Genomic DNA, 19,941 nt, shown 5'->3' on the forward strand with positions numbered 1-19,941 from the left:
CTCGAGAAGATCTGCATGGAGGAATGGGCCAAAATACCAGCTACTGTGTGTGCAAACCTGGTAAAGACCTATAGTAAACGTTTGACCTCTGTTATTGCCAACAAAGGTTATGTTACAAAGTATTGAGTTGTATTTTTGTTATTGACCAAATACTTATTTTCCACCCTGATTTACGAATAAATTCTTTACAAATCCTACCATGTGGATTCATGGATTTTTTTTTCACATTCTGTCTCTCACAGTTGAAGTGTACCTCTGGTGCAAATTACTGACCTCTGTCATCATTTTAAGTGGGGGAACTTGCACAATCGGTGGCTGACTAAATACTTTTTTGCCCCACTGTATGTCCTCGATTACATCAGTCCATTCTTCCAATTTTAAAGGGTCACTTTTCAGCCAGTTTTTTGTTATTACCTTTTTGCTTGACAACAACATAATTTTAAACAATTAATGGTCCTCCTTTCTTACATTTTCCCATATTCCAAAATACATTACTTGTGCCTCACACAGCACGTCATACTGTCACGTGAGCCGTGTGGTGTAGGAGGAAAAGGACCCAAAATGCAGGCAGTTGACTGGTGATGAGAATGAAGTTTTATTTGCAGAAGTGGAGCGACTGAACAGGTAGTGAGACAAGACGAAAGACTGAAAAAACCTAGACTGGGAAAACTAAATAACAAACCTAAGCATGAAACGGGGAGCGGAGAATGCAGAGAGACGTAGTTACACCGAGAAACACAGACGATCCAACGATGAACAGAAGCCAACACACACTATAAATACACACTAGGTAATGAGGAGATGACATGCAGGGGTGGACACAGCTGACACTAATGGACATGATGAGAGGCAGACCTACAAAGTAAAACCGGAAACACCCAGACTGTTTTGCAACAAAAACACAGGGACCTGAACGGAGCACGGAGGGGAGACACAGGTAGGGATAATAAACACGACAACCAACCCAAAGAATTAATACAGAATCAGAATAAACACCAAACACAAGATGAACCCAAAAAGAAACACAAAACGCTGGGTCAACGACCCAGGATCACGACACATACCCCAGCACTTTCGTCATTGTTACCGCAATGCTTTCCCAGTAAGGTTTAATATTTTTACACTTCCAAAACACATGAGAATGACTGGCGTCCCAGTCTCCACATAATCTCCAGCATTGTTGGGGTGTTTTCAGCTGCTTGCTTTTGATATAAGGAGTAATAAAGAACCTAATCACATTTTTCCAGCCATATTCTCTCCATTGTCTAGAGCTAGTGGAATTATGCTGTGTGAGACATACGGATCGCCAGTCATCCTCTGACAACTCAAGATGTAATTCCGATTCCCACTTTTGTTTGATATATAATGTTTCATTCCTATTCAAATTTTGCAGGCCATTATATAATTTGGATAAAATTCTTGATGGAGGATTTTTATATGCACCTGTTATTATTTCTATTATATGGCTTCCTTCTCTCAAGAACGTCTTCCTAATTTCTGTATTGTAAAAATGTCTTAATTGAAAATACCTAAATAAATCTGATTTATCCAGTCCAAATTGTCTCTGTAGATTCTCGAAGGATTTGAATGTTGTCCCATCTATTAATGTACACATTGCTGTAATTCCTTTATTGACCCATCTTAAAAATGTACTATCCCATTGTCCACTTTGGAATTTTCGAGAATATGCAGGCCAAATCAGCAATTTACAGGCTTCTATAATTCTATATTTCTTCACTATAATCCACCAGAGTTTAATAGTGAATTCAGTAATGAGATTTGTGTTCGTAGACTGGATAGTTTCTTCTCCCAATCTTGCTTGTGGATGACATGATAAGCAATAATTTATCTCCATATGCTTCCATTTTGAGGTGTAATCCGGTGAACACCAGTAAACAATATATCTCAGCTGAGCTGCATAGAAATATTCCTTGAAATTCGGGAGGGCAAGTCCTCCTTTTTCTTTTCTTAATTGGAGTATTTTAAATCTTATTCTTGGCTTTGTCCCTTTCCAAATAAATCTACTAACTAATTTATCCCATCTACCAAAATGTTCATCTGGTATATGGATTGGCAATGAAGTGAATAGATACAGTAGTCGAGGAAGCACATTCATTTTTATTACCTCTATTCTTGAGCTAAGCGGAGCCCATTTAATCAAATCTTTTTGGATTGTATTACTAATCTTTACATAATTTGCCTAGTGAAATAAGTACATGTACTTATTTCACTAGTTAGATAGGTTTGTTTTTTAAATGCCATAATGGAGATGCCAGAAATAAAGGACAGTTAAAAAAAACTTGACTATGCTGATGCTGTCTATTTATCACCTTCTTTGCCACTTGGTCTACAGCACCTCACATGGTCCAAACTCCAACATGATACTACTTCATGATCTCTTGCAGTTGCAGTGCCAAGAAGAAAAGAACTTGAATTACATATAAATTGAATATGTGATTCCAGATTTCCCTGGCACACATTAACACCTGAATGTAACACAGCTGTGTTATCCCATGTTAATAGTTTATTTCAGCCCTGCCGTGTCATTAAATTATGTAAATTTATTTATGATGATAAAAAGCAATAACAACAGTCACCAAAAACCACAATTCCACAGTAGTGATCAATCCTGATCCCAGGTGCCAGTGATTCTTCTTCCAGAGACTGCTGTCCACTTTAGCTCACCTGCTATTCACAGTTGCTCACCACACTCCCCACACCTCTTATTCACAGACTCCTACACACGAGAAAGAGCAAGTAAGTTCATCGCAGGCAAACAAGATATATGACAATCACTAAAGTCTGAGTCATTCAACAACCAAATGCCAGCAGGTGTACGGAACTGAAAAAGTTTTGTGGGAAATTCCACTGTACTGCAGATACACACGCACACATGTAAAACACACAAACAAGGAAAAACAGGACTGAGGCAGAGAGGATGAAGTGGAGAGAAAGGCAGAAACAGGGAGGTCAGCAAGGTGAGGATGGGGATCATGACATGTCTTTAGTCTCTTCTATGAGTTTTGATTTATTTTCCTTTTGTTCCTTATACTTTTTTTTTAAGCTATAAGAAGACAGCATGTATGCGACACAGACTACATGAAACACAGAGACTAAATACACATAAGGGATGATCAGGGGAAGTGGCCACACATGGGAGCACAGCTGACACACATGAACCTAACGACAGGACAGGAGAGGTGAAACTAAATACACTGACATTGAATGCAGACTTTCAAAGTAAAACAGGAAACATGGAGATTAGACATGACATGAACTAAACATAACCACGCAGACATGACGCATGAACCAGGGAGACTTAGTACAGGGGGAGATGACATAAACAACTAAGGAACAAGACTAAAGAGCAATCTAGAAATTAACTAGGTGAGCTAAACTAGGGCACAAATGAATACAAAAGATACATATAAGAACTCAAACACTGGGTCACAGACCTAGCCCATGACAGCGTCGGTCAATCTGAATAAGCATCCAATTAAGTTATTGTACCTCCTGTTACAAAACCACAGTTACAGTTGAAAAATAGGAATATTATGCACATGATTATGTGATTTGAGTGGATTTTTGTTTTTTTAAACATTCAGTTATATAAGACGATCTTTGCCTGACTTCTGCTGATCTGTTCAAAACAGTTCAAAATCTTACCACAGATATGTAAAATGTCATTTTTGTAATGCACTGCACTATGAGAACACAGTTACAATGGACTGACACAATTTAAATGCACTAGAATCCACTCAAATATATTATAAACGTCATCAAAATCTACCCAGAAGTGTGGAGTAAAATATAAAATATTCGTGTAAAATGAAAGTAGTTACTGCCTGAAAAGATATCGCGAAGGAAACGAGTGCGACGTGATACACAGAACACCACAAGCCATTATTTCTGGTTTTTTTTTTTTCCGTCTACGCGTTGCGGGCGAGGTAGTAAAATCAGTTACTAGGCGCAGTAGGAAATAAACGGAGATGCATCTGTCGTCTCTCGAACAACAGCAGGAGGAACGCCCTGACTACACCGCTTCCTCAAGTTAATTAACGGTAAATATAATATTTCAATGGAGTATTAAAACTAATACAAACGTTCTTATAATGCGTGTCCGATTTCTGTTAGAGCTAAGTTTCTACTCATTGCCTTAATTCGATGCTTTAAACTGGATCTATTTCCGAGTCGATACCACTTAAATCTCTATTCGACTCTTCTTTACTGTTTAACACTTTATTTTTCACTGCACAGTCTTTGCCCTTACTCCCAGCAAATGGGCGATAAACCAATCGGTGCCTATGCCATTCCCAATATGCGCTGGCTGACGTCGGGGCAGCATGAGTACGAGCATTTTTTTTTTGTCGATGCCCGTGATGCCGCCCCCCACCACGATGCCGCCCCGGGCAACCGCAGGTGTCGCCCGTATCTAAAACCGCTACTGGTCCTGAGGGTCGCTGTTGATCATCTTAGTCATAATGTGGGGAAAAGAAGAAAAGGCATTGCTCTTGTGGCATCATAACCTGGGCCTGGGGATAAGGATGCAACTGTTTTTGGTTCTTTGTCAGACTGGTTTGAATGTTTTGCCCTCAGGATTAATCATTTTTTGTCTGAGGATAAACTGTAAGGACAAAACTCAGTGACCATTGCTGTTTCGCTAGCTAGGCCCACGTCCTCATTTTATATTTGACAGTGTTTTTATCGATAAAGGCAAAAGGCTTAAACATGAATTGAGCTGCGGTTTGGGGAAGGCCTCAGAGTGGACTGGTGGCAACTCTTGGGCCATGTACTAATAAGAAGTGAAAGAATTAAAAAAGGGAAGGGAGTGTGGTCCACAAAAAGTTCAGTTATGTTTATTTGAACTGAGTTAACTATGGAGTTGAGTTTCTTATTTATTTTTGTCAATATTGTTTGGTCACAAAAATGGTAAATAAATCGCTCACTACACTGGACAGGATCTGTCTCCTGCCCTTCTTTAGCCACTTAGGTCAAGTTCTACCACAGGGTCCCTTGATTTTGTAAAGGAGCGTCTAGTATGGGTTGTCTACAGAAAACTGAAGGGGGATTCAAAATGGAAGTTAAAGTGAATCTTATTGATATTTGGTGCTGCAAAAGAACTCAATAAGTCAAACAATATCAGGTCATATTCCATTTTCTTAAACTAACTTGTTTAATAGGATTTACGTTTTTTCTTTCTTTCTTCAAGGACACTCTTTAGCTCTATAATGTTGTGGTTTACATGTTTTGTAAAAAAGTTAACTTTTGTGTAAAAATCTGCCAAATCAATTATATGGTGAACTTGCAAATAAAGAAATGGGTATCTTGATGCATGCTCAATCATCCAGGTAAGTATATCCCAAAAGGTTGATTCTGTTGATCTGGACGTAGTGCTTTCAGTGGGAGAATCGTCACTCATCCAAGTGACTTCTTTAGTCTCAGCTGACTGCAGGTTTCCCCAACCTTATAAACAGTACATTTGCACAATGACTGAAACTAGTCCACTGAATGAACAATAAGCTGTGAGGTCAGTTCCTTGATCATTAATATGCAAATTGTCATGACCATTGATCAACTAGCACTAATCAAAGCCCATTGATTAATGACCATTCAGTGGGCTGTGCTGGTCAAATGAGTGCCAGTGATACATTGGGCAATAATTTTTACCATCTGGTTTAGTGTTATTTAACCATCTGTGGTAAAATTGTTGTACTACACTGGTATGCCGTTGGTGAGAATGCTCTCAATAGTACAGTGGTTGACATTGACTAGTATCCTGGGACACAGGTGAGCTTTCTAAAGGCCTTTTTTAATGGGAGAACAATCAGGCAGAATTCAGTTATTACATAAAATGAGCCTGGAGTTTGGGTCTTACATCTATCAAGAATATTTCAGTAAAGACACCTGTAGAGGTTAAGCCTACGCTTGAAGCCACTGAGGTGTTTGTTATCACTTCCTGTTCCTGCTCAAACACAGTGGTGTTTCTGAGGAGCTTATTTGCTTAGCAAATTAAAAACTTTTAAATACATTCTTTTTTCATAGTACAATCTTCTCGTGCTTCATCCGAAGCACACTTTCTGTTATGCTGCAATAGGCTTCCGGGGATTCCCATGATGCATTGAATTTTTCCTTTCCAGTCACCTTTCTCACTCACTATGTGTTAATAGACCTCTCTGCATTGAATCATATCTGTTATTAATCTCTGTCTCTCTTCCACAGCATATCTTTATCCTGTTTTCCTTCTCTCACCCCAACCCGTCGCAGCAGATGGCCCCGCCCCTCCCTGAGCCTGGTTCTGCCAGAGGTTTCTTCCTGTTAAAAGGGAGTTTTTCCTTCCCACTGTCGCCAAAGTGCTTGATCATAGGGGGTCATATGATTGTTGGGCTTTTCTCTGCATCTACTGTACAATATAAAGCGCCTTGAGGCGACTTTTGTTGTGATTTGGCGCTATATAAATAAAATTGAATTGAATTGAATTAACGGGGGTGACGCGATTTCACTGGTATGCATGAATTAATTAAACAGTCCAATAACTCCAGCAGTACTTATCTTGTCCTTTTGGTCTTTATTCCAACATCATTTTAACATAACAGCGCAGTGGTCATAAACTGTGTGCCTTCTTACGATTAACAACACACCTGATGCTGATTATGTGCGTCTACCTTAAATACCTTTACATGAACCAACCATACGAAAACAAAGAAAGGTGACCTTTAGCGGCAACATAAGGTATTAACCCAAAAATGGCTCCTACAACATCAAAGTGGCTACTTAAATGAAATATAAAGTTTGAAAACAGGTTTGTTGATGTTCCACAAACATCGCAGCAAGAAAATTTCTAAGGAATTTTTACATTTCTCTTTGTAATTGTGATTCTACACCTTCTCCTCAGGTTGGAAATTAGCTTCATCTGCGCTGGCTGGATGGATGCAGCAACATCTCTCAAAAAGAAGCTGGCTCTCCTCTTGATTGTTGCATTAATCTTCATTCTTCTATTCAATGTGAATATGCCAAACAACAACAACAAATCCATCCCAAAACCATCTGGGCCTGCGGGTGTTTGCTCCTTGGGAATATCTGAGCAGACCATCACCCCGCTCAAAAATACCAAGCACTTACTGGTGTCAGCATACGTGGACCAGAGAGTGAAGGATTTGGATATACGCATCATTGGCATATTTAAGAGAGACTCCATACAGCCCCTTCACTGCGTTTTTTGCTGCACAAATGTTTTAAGTAAAACCACTCCAGCAACAATTTTACAACATTCTGATCACTTTGGTTTTCCCTTCGCCACTACGGACGTCATGTGTCAGATTCCTCAGAACTGCAAAGCTACACGTGTCACTCTCTTGACTACACCAGACAAAGAAAGTGCATCTGACTCTACCTGGCTTCCTATAAGAAACCAAAAGAGCAACAGGCAAAAGGAAGAAAACATGAAGTTTGACTTCACAGTCTGCATCTCTAATCTGTTTGGCGACTACAACAATGTGCTTCAGTTTGCAGAGACTCTGGAAATGTACAGGTGAGTACAGTAACAGCACTACAAGCTACAGAGTGAAACCTATGCAGCAAAACCTCTGTGTAACGGTTGCTGTTAATTGTAAAGCTCCTGGATTTCTTCAGTGGTGTTTCTACTTCTGTATTCAAGAGCGGAGGAAAAGGTTGGCTTGACTTCAGAGTCTTTGACATTCTCACCAAAGTGAATATTTCCAGTATTAGAAGTTTTGAAATGTAGCAGGTGCTGATAGATATTTAAATGTGCATCTGCACATGTAAGTGTGGAGCATAGACTGTATAAAAACGATGGAGTTTTCCCCACCCATGTTTTTTTTTTCTTTTTCTTTTTCTGCTGCCAGCATTAATCTCGTTAAAATGACGTTAACGCCATACCCACATTAATGGGGCAAATCTCCATTAGCCAGTTAACGTGGCTCACCTCGTGCGTGGGGCTGCATGGTGTCAACGTGTTAGCGTGGTTAGCTTGTTAACACGTTAGCGCTGTCCAGGCTCTCCTGACTAATGGAGATTTGCCCCATTAATGTGGGTATGGCGTTAACGTCATTTTAATGAGATTAACGCTGACAGCACAACTTTCTTTATTTTTGTTTTGTTTTTTGTTTGTCTTTTTTATCCAAATGTGGCCACATTTGACTGAGGCCACACAAAACATCCTAACCCCTAAATCTACCAGTATCTAAACCCTCCATAAAGGAGGGTTTAGATACTGTATCATGTATCAGGATATAGACTTCCTTATAATGTTGTGTAAATGTTTTCCTTTCGAAGCTGGCCCCATAAACCTAACTGGCTTTTCTGTGGCTTTAAAGTCAAATGTCGTCTCAAACAAAAAATCTCTGCATTTCCAGTTATTTGTTATATGTATACTTCTTAACTCCTCTGTGTAATATGAATGCATTTTTGTAAGCTAAATGCAATAAATAACAAAGGCATGAGCAAACTAATGAAATATATAAATGTAAGCCTTTAAACCTGTTACTTTGTCCCAGGTTGCTGGGTGTGAACAGAGTGGTGATCTATAACACCAGCTGTGGTCCAGAGCTCGACCGCCTGTTGCAGAATTATAGCCAGGAGGGCTTTGTGGAAATGGTTCCTTGGCCCATTGACAAGCATCTGAATCCATCTCGTGGCTGGCTTCACTCAGAGCACGGAGGAGACGTGCACTACTTTGGCCAGCTGACCACACTTAATGAGTGCATTTACAGATCAATGGAGCGTTCCCGCTACGTCCTGTTGAATGACATTGATGAGATTATAATGCCATACCAGCACGATGACCTGATGTCTTTGATGAACACGCTCCAAAATCAGAATCCAAATGTAACATTTTTTTCTAAGCATTTCTAAAAAAAAATTTCAAATGTCCTTCCTGCACCTGTCAAACCTAAACTGTTCTTCTACAGACAGGAGTATTTCTCATTGAGAACCATACCTATCCCAAGAAGACTTTTAATCAAAGTAAATGGGGACCCCTGCCTCAATGGAATGGGGTGCCAGGCTTTGATATTATGGTGCATATCTACAGAGAGGAGCCCAACAGAAATATTTACCATCCACACAAGTTAATAGTTCAGCCAAGGTGGGTTATAATGGGAAAAATGGTTGAGTGTTCGGCACTAGCATTCATTTAACCCTGAGGCATTGTGTGATTGTACATGTATTTATGCACCTACAGAGCAGTGCAGCAGACCTCAGTGCATGATGTGCTTATGAAGTCTGCAACAAAGTTCAAGGTTCCACCAGACGTCTGTCGGATCATTCACTCGCCAATCAGGACTCCGACCGATCCACCACTTGATCGGCTTCATGTGGACACTCGACTGTGGGACTTTAAAGACAAACTGCTCCCCAATGTGATCAAGGTGCTGCGGAGAGCAGAACTGCTGAGATCAGAGACGCAAAACTGATAGATGATGGACAGAAACACAAATACTGAAGTTTTAGGAGAAAAAAGCTGGTCAACAAAACACAGGCTGACCTACAGGGGTGGCATGTGCCAGCCTAAAATAATGTCTTTCCATCCCAAGTCCACTCTATTTTTGCTTATCACAGTGCTGCATATTAAAATTAGCCAGCATTAACACTCTGAGTCTGGCTACAAGTAACATTAAATATCAATATAATTATAAAGCAAACGGTTTTATTTCTTGTTGTCAGTAGCAATCAATGCTTATGATTGTGTGCCAGAGCACACAATCATAAGCATTTTCAACACATTGGCTATTTTCCGATTTCAACACAGGTGGTTGATTGCTCCACTCTAGAACTGGAATGAAGGCGAGTGTTATTAACCCTCTGGGTTGACGGACAGCCACACCTTCAAATCACATGACCAATTTAAGCTGATATAGCTACAAGCTGCAGTCACGCATCTTCTAGCATCAGGGTCTCTATTTCAGCTTGTGTTGAAAGTCCAGACTTTAAACTATATGCCAGTTTTTACATTTTATTGATAAGCCACTAACACCGGAGTTATGATAAGTGAAAAGAAACGGTAAAAATGGCATTTGGACAGCGCAAATAAGGGAAAAAAATGCCACCCTTTCCTATTGGTGGAATAGTGTACCATGTCCACCGATAAAAATGATATGACAACACGTGGGATTTGGTGATTTAGGAACAGGGAAAATTTGGGGAAGTGGCGGTGGCTAAAGAGAGAGCGATATCGACTAGTTTTAGTTTTTAGTTTTAGTTTTTAGTATTCGTGGTGGTTGCAATATTAGGTAAATGGTTGTATTAACTTAATTGTTTCCAAAGTTTGTACACAGGTTTTTAAAATTTACAATTTATATTTGCATTTCAGGTTATGAAAATAATTCACTAAACGTGTTTGTGGTTTTTACAGTAAACTTTTTCCGTACTCGGTTTTTATCAGGGTTTTGTGTGTGTGTGTGATTTCAGATTTCAGATATTTTATAGATATATGTTTTATATCTATTTTAACCACATATAATACATATTACAGGATGTAAGAACTGGATATGTGTAGGGTGGCCACCCTAAGAAAATTTCTCTTGTCCACCCCACAACAAAATAGTCATTATGAGAGCAGTGAGAAACATGAAACATGAGACAGGCCAGGTGCACCACCTTTGAACATGTACACTTTCAATAATTTACATAAGTTGTGATAGAAGAGGCCCTGGGGTGCCATAAGAAGCTAACTTCCTGAAAGACACGTTACAAACATGCTTGGATTGTTTAATTAAGAACTTCTGTTGTCAAACTCATGGTAAACTTCCTCGTTATACTAGTCGCAGATTGGTTTCTTACGACATTCTTTTCATTCTTATATCACTGTTCTTTGCTTCATGCACTGTACTGAATTATCAGGATAAATAAGATTTTGTCGCCTCAATGCAAAAAGTTGAATAACATTTTGTAATCATTTCCTTGTTAGTCGGCAGAGAGTGATAGTGGGAAACTCAAAAATAGAGCAAACGCATCTAGTGAATTTTGTGGCCACAGTAGTGTGTGTGAGATTGCTGAGAGATAGAGATGCCTTCCAGAGAAAAGCAAGCTTGCTTGTCAAGCATCAGAAACTACAAAGACATGATGAAAATAAATGCATGCAGAGGATAAGCACACACCAGGGAGCACAAGAAAAAAAATGGGAACAAGAACATCACGACAGGCACAAGCTTGACTAATGCAGTAAAGTAATGCATGCGATAAAAAGGACGTTGAATGCCACTTCCTGACTGGTTTCACAGCCGCAGACTTTCAAATTGCATTCTTCTTGTACAAACTGGGTTAAATGCTAACATCATGAAAAAGAGTTATCCCTTATGATGAAAGAACAGCCAATGATGGGGGGAATTGCTGTTTTCTTGATTGGTTGTCACAGATTTTGAGATATGGATACAAAACTTAGATAAAAGAAACCACTTGATGCAAAAGCAAATTATGAACCCAACACTGACATGTTACCTCTTACACTCATGTGACAACTGTAGCAGTTTACAAAAAGAGATGACTGGTGCTTTTCAGTGTAGCTGGAAGAAGTACAAAAAAACGAAGTCCAGGAAATCTTGCTAAATATTCTGAGTAAGTTGTTACGGTTCGGCGTTGGCAGTGTATTGTTTTAGGCGTTTTGTTTTGGCGTGACTGTTATGTGTTTCCTGTTTTACTTTGAAAGTCTGTGTTATCTTAGTGTTCAGTTTACGTTTCCTTGTCTCGTCAGGTCTAATTTGCCCCAGCTGTGTTTCCCTCCTGTGGTCCATTCCCTAATTGCTCCTTCTATGTATTTAAGCCCTGTGTTTCTGTATGTCATGGTTGCGATCTCCCCCCCCCGTTGTAAATAGTTTGGCGCCTTGTGTTTGGTGATGTAAATAAATGTCGTATCTTGCTTTAAATCTCGTCTTGGGATTATTTTTGTGGAAGCCCGTATTAGTTTTTCTCGTGTGTTTTTGCCTTATTTTTAATTTTCCTGCGTTGCACCCCGGTTGCCTAGGCCGGGGTGTAACATATGGGGGCTCGTCCAATCGCTGAGGGGTCCGAGGACCGCTTCAGCCGTCCGCCGTCGCTGGAGGAGCCGAGGGACCGCCCCAGCCTTCGTCGTCTGCTGGAGGGTCCGAGGGACTGCTCCAGCCTCCATCCGCCTTCGCTGGAGGGTCCGGGGAACCGCTCCAGCCTTCTGCAGCTGGTGGGCTGCGTGTCCGTGTTTGCGGCAGAAAACACCTGAGACACCGTGGGCTCTCTCCGGTTTCTAGAGCTTCCTGCCACAGTCCAAAGACATTAGCCTACCACAGCGATGCAGGCCTCGCCCTACGACAGCGGGTATAGGCTCCAGCACACCTGCAACCCTGATAAGGATAAGCGGAAGAAAATGGATGGATGGTACTGTTTACATTTCCTCTGCTATGTGTTAGTCACTTTGATAACAAATTAACCCAAGGGGGGGGGGGGGGGGTTAGCCTTATGGAGTATCAAAGCAACATTAAGAAAAAAAATGATCGACGATCTAGAGATTAAAGTCGTAATTCTATTCTGAGAAAAACGGTCGAAATGAGCATTCTGAGTTTGTGGAATCGTACCTCAGAGTCAGTTTTAGCAAAAAGGACAGGAAAGTCTTTCTCTTTCAGCCCATAAACACAGTGTGGTAATGGTGCAGAACGCTCTATCTGGCCAGAGAAAAACACACAAATGTGGAAGTGGATTTGCACAAAAGGAAATAGCCTGTAACTGACAGATTTCGACTTTATTCTCAAAATGATCAGCAATATGTTTTCTTAATGTGCCCCTAATACTACGTCGCAGTTAGCTGTGTGTAGTTGGCATTGCGCGATAAAGCTTAGACCACGATCAGAAGCGAGTGCGTCTATAGTGCACAACGCAAAACAAACAAACAAATAAAACAAAACAAAAAAAGCCCAGTTCTCCAAAACGTTTTGTGCGATTTTACGAATTCGTTTTTTCCTATTGACTCGTTTCTTCCCCCCGGATAATTCTGACGTATGACAATGACTTGGTCACGCCCGGATAGAGCAGGAGAGAAGAAGACTCCGAGTGCACTTGCAGACCTACCAATTCAAAGTTTAACTCTTTCTCGACTGGTGGGCACAACCGGGGGAACATACTGACCACAGTTCAGCCTCGAGTGAGTTACCTGCTGAATGGTGAATAGTGGCTTTAAGTTGATGTTTAAGTTAATACAAATATTCTAATTCGACCACTCCGAGTATTTATCTTCTACTCCGATTTCGATGTAACTTAAATAGCGTTTTCTTGTGCTTAAGGAATAAAGTATGTCAGTAAGAATTAAGCCATTTTTATGCTCAATGCCTGCCCCTGTCAGGTGGTGGTGCATGCTAAAAATGAGGGTGCAATTTGTGGTGTGTGCTGTCATTTTGAAAGCGATTTTTGCAACCTGGAGCATTGCGCAATGGCTGCCCCAGTTGGGTTGATGACATGAGTATGATTGCATCACTTATCACCATTTTAATCATATTCTAGTACAGAAGCCCTGAGCTATATAGCTATACAGAGGGAGATTTTGCAGCAATCTTTTTTAAAAAGTGACTTTCTGGAATAACTTTGCAAAAAAAAACTTGCCAAAGTCTTATCTTCTGGTTTTGACTTCTTCTCTTCCTATATCAGTGATACTTTCTTGGGATAAAGGCGGATTTACGTTGACAAAGTGGTAAATTGCACCCTGTTGCAAAATATCCCAGATGAGCAAAGGGCTAAAGACTTGAAGGATCTAAATCTTGACAGAGAGAAACTGTGAATAGAGCTTTGGATTTAAAGTGGTGTTTTGAAACTGTTTCATTTAACCTAAAAAATAGATGTGCCAAAAAAAACCCTGTACTAGACATGGAATGTGATCAATATTTATTCTTTTTTTTTTTTGGGGGGGGTTGCACCAGTTCTGCTGCCTGACAAAATTAAAGAAAGAGCTTTGCAAAACAAAATTTGGATGGGATGAAGTAATACTAGAAAGCATGTTTAAAGTAAAGTAAAATTTTATTTATCACCTTTCAAGATAAAATCACAAAGTGCTTTACAAAGGCAGAAAACGGACATTAAAATCTAAAACAAAACAAAATCAACCAAAATCAAGTTTAAACAGATACATTTTTAACTGCTTTTTAAAAGACATGACTGAGTCCACAGATCTCAAACTCAAAGGGAGCGAGTTCCATAGTCTGGGAGCCACTGATACAAACGCTCTGTCACCTTTTGTTTTTAACCTTGTATGCTGGACAGCCAGCAACCCCTGGTCACAGGACCTCAGGGACCTGCTGGGGTGATAAGGAAGAAGAAGATCACATATGTAAGTTGGAGCTACACCGTGCAGGGCCCTATAAGTCATGGTTATGATCTTAAAATGGACACTGAACTTGACAGGGAGCCAATGCAGATGAATCAGCAGGGCAGTGGCATGGGAGTATTTGTGGTGCTTTATCAGAAGCCTAGCAGCAGCATTTTGAACACCCTGCAGTCGTTCCAGGGAGGCATTACTTAAGCAATTAACAAGGAATTACAATAGTCTAAGCGAGAGGAAACAAAAACATGAATAATCATTTCCAATTCGGAACGTGACACAAAGGGACTCAGCTTAGCGATATTTCTTAAATGGCAAAAACAAGAGCGAACCAAGGATTTAACGTGTGTGTCCAGCGTCAGAGCTGGATCAAATGTAACACCAAGGTTCCTAATGGAGGATTTAATATAAGAAGCAAGAGGGCCTAGATTTTTAACCATGAGGGGAACAAATTTCTCAGTAGCAAAGACAATGACTTTCGTTTTATCAGCATTTAGTTGAAGGTAATTACCAGCCATCCAATCTCTAACGGAAAGCAGGACTGCAAGATTTGGAGCTTAGAAACATCAGGTGGCTTAAAAGAGATATATAGCTGAATATCATCTGCATAACAATGATATGAAATATCAGAGAAAGAGCTAAGAAGTTGCAGAAGAGGGAGTAAATACAACAAAAACAATAACGGTCCCAAGACAGAGCCCTGAGGCACCCCATAGGCAAGAGAGCTGATGGAGGATCTGAACTTAGAGGTAGCCACAGAGAAAGATCGATTTATCCAGGGCGAGGGTTTTGTAACAGGGGCTAGTCTAGTTTTAAAAGGGCAAATATTATCGATAATAGAAAGACAATAATTATTAAAAAGATTTGTTAATAAATCAACATCATTTGAAGCAGGTAGAACCTAATTAAAAACGTCAGGAAAAAGTAGCAGCAGTAGAAGAATCTAAGCTAAAAGCACGACTCTCAGGAGGAGGAGGCAAATAAAAAGACAAATTAAATATAATACAATGATGGTCCGAAATAAAAATATCCTCAGAACGAATACAGTCAATGGTTAAGCCAATAGTAAAAACAAGGTCCAGGGTGTGCGCTTTGGTGTGGATGGGGCCAGATACATGCTGTGTGAAGTGAAAAGAGTCCATGATGCTAAGAAAACCTCTGGCAAAGAGGTCAGAGTCATCATCAATGTGCATATTAAAATCGCCAATTATTAGCAATCTGGACAACTTCAAGATGGAAGATAAAAAGTTACTGAATTCCTTTAAAAATTGACCGTTAGGTCCATGTGGATGATAGACTACACCACAGTAACACGGATCTTTATTTCCAATTTTAACCAGCTGTAGTTCAAACGTTGACATTTTTTCAACCATCAATGAGCGACAGTGAAACCAGTTTCGATACACCACAGCCAGTCCTCCGCCACGACCAGAGGTCCGCGGCCGACTGACAAAGGAGTAGGGGAGACCAGGGACAGTTGTAACGTGGGTCAGTTGTAACACTTCCAATTTCTCCAATCAGGGCTAAGTTTCAAATGATGTGATTCATCCTGTGCATGCCCAATTCAGTTCTGCTATCACATGTAAAAAATCAGCACATTTTGTCAAACACAGACAATTTACACGAAAAACAAAAGTAATTTGTATGCCAAAAAGTAAGCTTTTCTACTTTATTTCAATTTCTAATAGCATTATCTGCTTTGCAGTTAAACTCATCAAACTTAAATTATGTTATTTGTATGCCTATGGGGATATATTCTGTGTAGGTCTTTAGTGCTAATGTTTTAGCCGTTGGCTGTAATGTTAGCTAGTTCATGGCTATAGGAGTCTGGGTCAGTTGTAACAGCAACAGTCTGGGTTAGTTGTAACAATAATGCAGATGTTACAACTTACCACACTATTACTTATATTAAACAACTTGGGGCAACAACATCAGCAGAGAGAGGTTCACTGGTCACATTTGTATATGAGGTTAATGACATTGGCAACACAATTCCTCCACTGTTTGTGTTCCCACACATACATTATGCAGACCACTGTGTCAGAGATGGACCAGTAGGAAGTATTGGTAGTGGAAATCAGGATGGGTGCAAGAAACAGATTTCCTCATCTTTCTGAAGCACTTTGCAAACCACACCAAGGTAAGCCATGAAAAAAAGTAATGGAATTGCGATGCTGGTGCACAACTAAATTTTTTCAGCTTCATTGTTATGTTCAAAAGTTGGTGCAAGAGTTGTAGGTAGGTTATAATGCCCACTGAGCCAATGAGGCCAAACTCAAGGAAGACCAACCAAAATTAATGAAATATTCAGTTGCAGAAAATTCCATAATTTGTCTTTTTTGGGGGGTTGGAATATGTTCAAAAGCTAAATTTCTGCATTCTGTTACACACACACGTAGCTAAATAAATGGCTCTAAGTACATTCATGTGTTGAATAAAAAAGATTACATGTTAATGTTTTGTCAGTACCCTTATTTCATTGTGTTCCATTTCACCCCAGACTATGGGGTTAATTGTAACATTTCACTCTTTGTGTTTGAGACCATACCATCCAATGGGTAATTGTGCTGCAGAGACAATAGCTGCACTATTTAATAGCAGAGACATGTAAATACTTTGAACTGATAAGAAAATGAGCTGTAGGTAGCGCAAAATCCTGATATGAGGAAAGGAACAGAAAGGACCTACAGCCCACCAAAAAAAAAAAAAAAAAAAAAATGCGGAAGGGGGAGTGAGGTTGTATATGTGGCCCGGTCATGGGGAATGAGACAGGACACAGGAAATACTCTTTTGTGGGCTTTTTTATTCTCCGACTGTACTCGGAGGAGCACAGTTTTAATTCTGTAGTTTTGAGTGAAACGGCAAAATTTAACTATTCCACTGGCTCAGCCTAAACTGCCTTTCAGGGTCTGAGACAACAGTAACTATCATATGTACATGTTAAATCCAAACAGTATAGACAACAGTAGTGACCTGTCAAGAAACAAATACAACAAAAAAAAGAGAAAACAAAACAAATAAACACATTGTTTACATCCCACAACTTCGCAGGTCAACTGGCAATAAAGTGCACTGTAAACTCTCTTTTAAACATACATTTCTATGGGAGAACATCATGAACTCACTTCGGTTTCTCCACACAGCTACTGTGCTAGGACAAGTACACACGCAGGAATCACACAGCAAGTGATCTCCCCTCTGAATCAAACAGAAACATACAGAGTTATGCAAAGTGAGTAAAAGTATAAACTTAACAACTTTGAAATCTGTTAGGACACTGTAACTACTCACGCCAACCCGCTCTTCAGTCCCTTTCACAGCACGTGACCATTAAACATGCACCCGTCGCGCGTTAAGAACTGTACAGAAATGGTCACAAACATGGAGTCATTGCTAAAGAAACTTAGCTAATTACAGTCTACTACAACACTGGTGACAATATTTTGCAGTATGCTACACTTTTTAGCACATTTACCTCGTGTGTAGCTAGCCACAGAATCTTTTGCAGTCTCTAACTCTCCAGTGCTCCCGCTCACAGCGCTCAGTGTGACACAAACTTGAGTGCATGCGCGCTCTGGCTTACGGCGGCTCTTAAAGGGACAGTATACCCCCAAAACGCGAGGTCTAGTCATCACCATGACAACCCTACAACAGACCTCCGGTAGACAGGCAACCAGTCAAAAACACAATTCCCTCTTTTTAAACCCTTTCCATGCGTAGTATTAGTTCACTTGGCTACATTCTCCCCTGCTACGAGTCAACGTCCTCGGTGACCCCCTGCTCATCCACCATTCCCCTGAGTTTGGTGGTGTAGAGAACCATACCGGCTAACACCTGGGAGAGTACATCTGGACTGAAGGATACTGCATTGCATGCTGACCTAGGTAGATTAAATGGGTTTGTGTGGACCCCTGCAGTTTCTCTCCTACTCCTGCGTGTAGCAGGTGTGGGTGGACCGGCCTCCGCTTTCTCTTTCTTTCCTTTCCTAGGAGCTGGAACAGGTTTTGCCACCGGTTCTTCACTGGAGAATCCAATGCTTCCTGGCCCAGGTGGAAGGTAAGCTGCTGGCTCCACCTCGAGGTCATCAGGGTTGTCGCTGCTCTCTTGCCCTAGCAGATCCTCACCCATATTTTCAGTTCCATTCTCCAATTGGTTTCCAGGCTCGTTGACCGTCGGAACCAAGTTCCCAGGTCCCTGAGCCACTGGCAGCTCCATTGGGTACTGGACCTCCTCCATCAAGGCAAACTCTGGATGCTCAAGCTCCGTATCAGACACTTGGTGCTCATCTGCAGAACTGACTTCCTGGTCACGTAGCCTTGGGTTGGGTGCAGGTATAGATCCCATGCATGGCCTCAAGTTAGATCTGTGGACTCTTTTCACCGGCCCTCCTTCCAGTGGCACTACTGTGTATGTTGTCCCTTGGATATCAACCACTTTGTACACAGGGGCTGCCCAGGCATCTTGAATTTTATTCCTTCCTGGTGGTCGGTAACGGAGATACACAAACTGTCCGATGTCAACAGGTGGACAGAACACCTTTCCTTGCTGCTGAACCACTCTCTCTGCAGCCTTCCGTTCGGCAAATTCTCTGGCTCTGGCATGTGCATCCTGGAGACGCTCCTGGTGCACTGCTAACCAGTCCAGTTTGTCATCCTTCACTTCCTCCCGGCCCAACAATGCATCAACGGGTAGATGTGGGTGGACCCCAAACAGCAGGTAATGGGGAGAATACCCTGTCGTTGAGTGCGGCGTGACATTGTAAGCATACACCAGCTCTGACAGATGCTCGGGCCAGCGCCGCTTCTTCTCAGGGGGAAGCGTACGCAAGAGGTTGTGTAAAGTCCTGTTGAACCTCTCACAATGTGGGTTACCCTGAGGGTGGTGGGGTGTTGTACGCGTTTTCTTCACTCCATACAGTTTGCATAGCTCAGCAATCACTGCGCTTTCAAAATTCCTGCCCTGGTCTGAGTGCAGGCGCTCTGGTACCCCATACTTCAGGAACCACTCTTTCAGGATAACCTTAGCTGTGGTATCTGCTTTTTGATCTCGTGTGGCAAATGCCTGACTGAACTTGGTGAACACGTCAGTCATTACAAGAACGTTTTCACGACCATCTGTAGCCCGCTCAAGGGTGGTATAATCAACAGCAACAACTTCAAGTGGGCGGGTAGCCAAAAATGGAGCGTGGGGTGCCTGAACTTTGGGTTGAGGCATCTTTGTTAACACACACCTCTGACATTTCTTCACCCAGTGCTCAACATCTTCAAACATGCCTCCCCAGAAACATCTTTGTTTCAACAATCCCAGTGTGCGTTCGATTCCCTGGTGTCCCATGTGATCATGCACACTCCTGAGCACTTTTTCTTTAAGACAGGCAGGTAGTAGCAGCTGATGGCACTGTCCAAGGTGAGCATCTTCAATTACACGGTATAGCAGTCCATCCTTTTCTCTGATCCGAGGCCACTGCTTCAGTAGAGAACGTACCGGTTTAGACAGACCCCCTCTCTCTCTGTAGGTGGGTCTCTTCTGTCTGCTCCAAAACTCTCTCAAGACACCAATTGTTGGGTCTGACACTTGGAAGCGATAGAGTTCTGCATTGGAATAACCAGGCATCGTTGGGGTGTTGCCCAGCACAGCCTCACTGACTGCTT

The 19,941-nt window shown here is 41.2% G+C and overlaps 2 protein-coding genes across 5 annotated transcripts in view; both read left to right on the forward strand.

Moving 5' to 3' along the window:
- The first annotated feature begins 3,912 nt into the window (after window positions 1-3,912).
- On the forward strand, window positions 3,913-11,879 carry LOC309695055 (beta-1,4-galactosyltransferase galt-1-like). Of its 2 annotated transcripts, none has more exons than XM_082515452.1 (5): window positions 3,913-4,061; window positions 6,220-7,528; window positions 8,514-8,844; window positions 8,928-9,103; window positions 9,200-11,879. In XM_082515452.1, the coding sequence occupies exons 2-5, from the start codon at window positions 6,924-6,926 to the stop codon at window positions 9,429-9,431; spliced, it is 1,344 nt and encodes a 447-aa protein (XP_082371578.1). In that variant the 5' UTR covers window positions 3,913-4,061; window positions 6,220-6,923; the 3' UTR covers window positions 9,432-11,879. The 2 variants fall into 2 exon arrangements, with proteins under 2 accessions (XP_082371578.1, XP_082371577.1); XM_082515451.1 differs by having other exon boundaries at window positions 6,893-7,528.
- LOC309695052 (uncharacterized protein) overlaps window positions 11,402-19,941 on the forward strand; it is a 28,284-nt gene continuing 19,744 nt past the window's right edge. The window contains exon 1 of one of the 3 annotated variants that reach the window (XM_082515433.1): window positions 11,402-12,363. In XM_082515433.1, the coding sequence (XP_082371559.1) occupies window positions 12,278-12,363 (86 nt within the window). In that variant the 5' untranslated portion in view covers window positions 11,402-12,277. The other 2 variants (XM_082515434.1, XM_082515437.1) reach the window with 2 other exon arrangements.

This window comes from Aulonocara stuartgranti (genome assembly GCF_965226115.1).
Source record: "Aulonocara stuartgranti genome assembly, chromosome: 19".
Taxonomy (NCBI): domain Eukaryota; kingdom Metazoa; phylum Chordata; class Actinopteri; order Cichliformes; family Cichlidae; genus Aulonocara; species Aulonocara stuartgranti.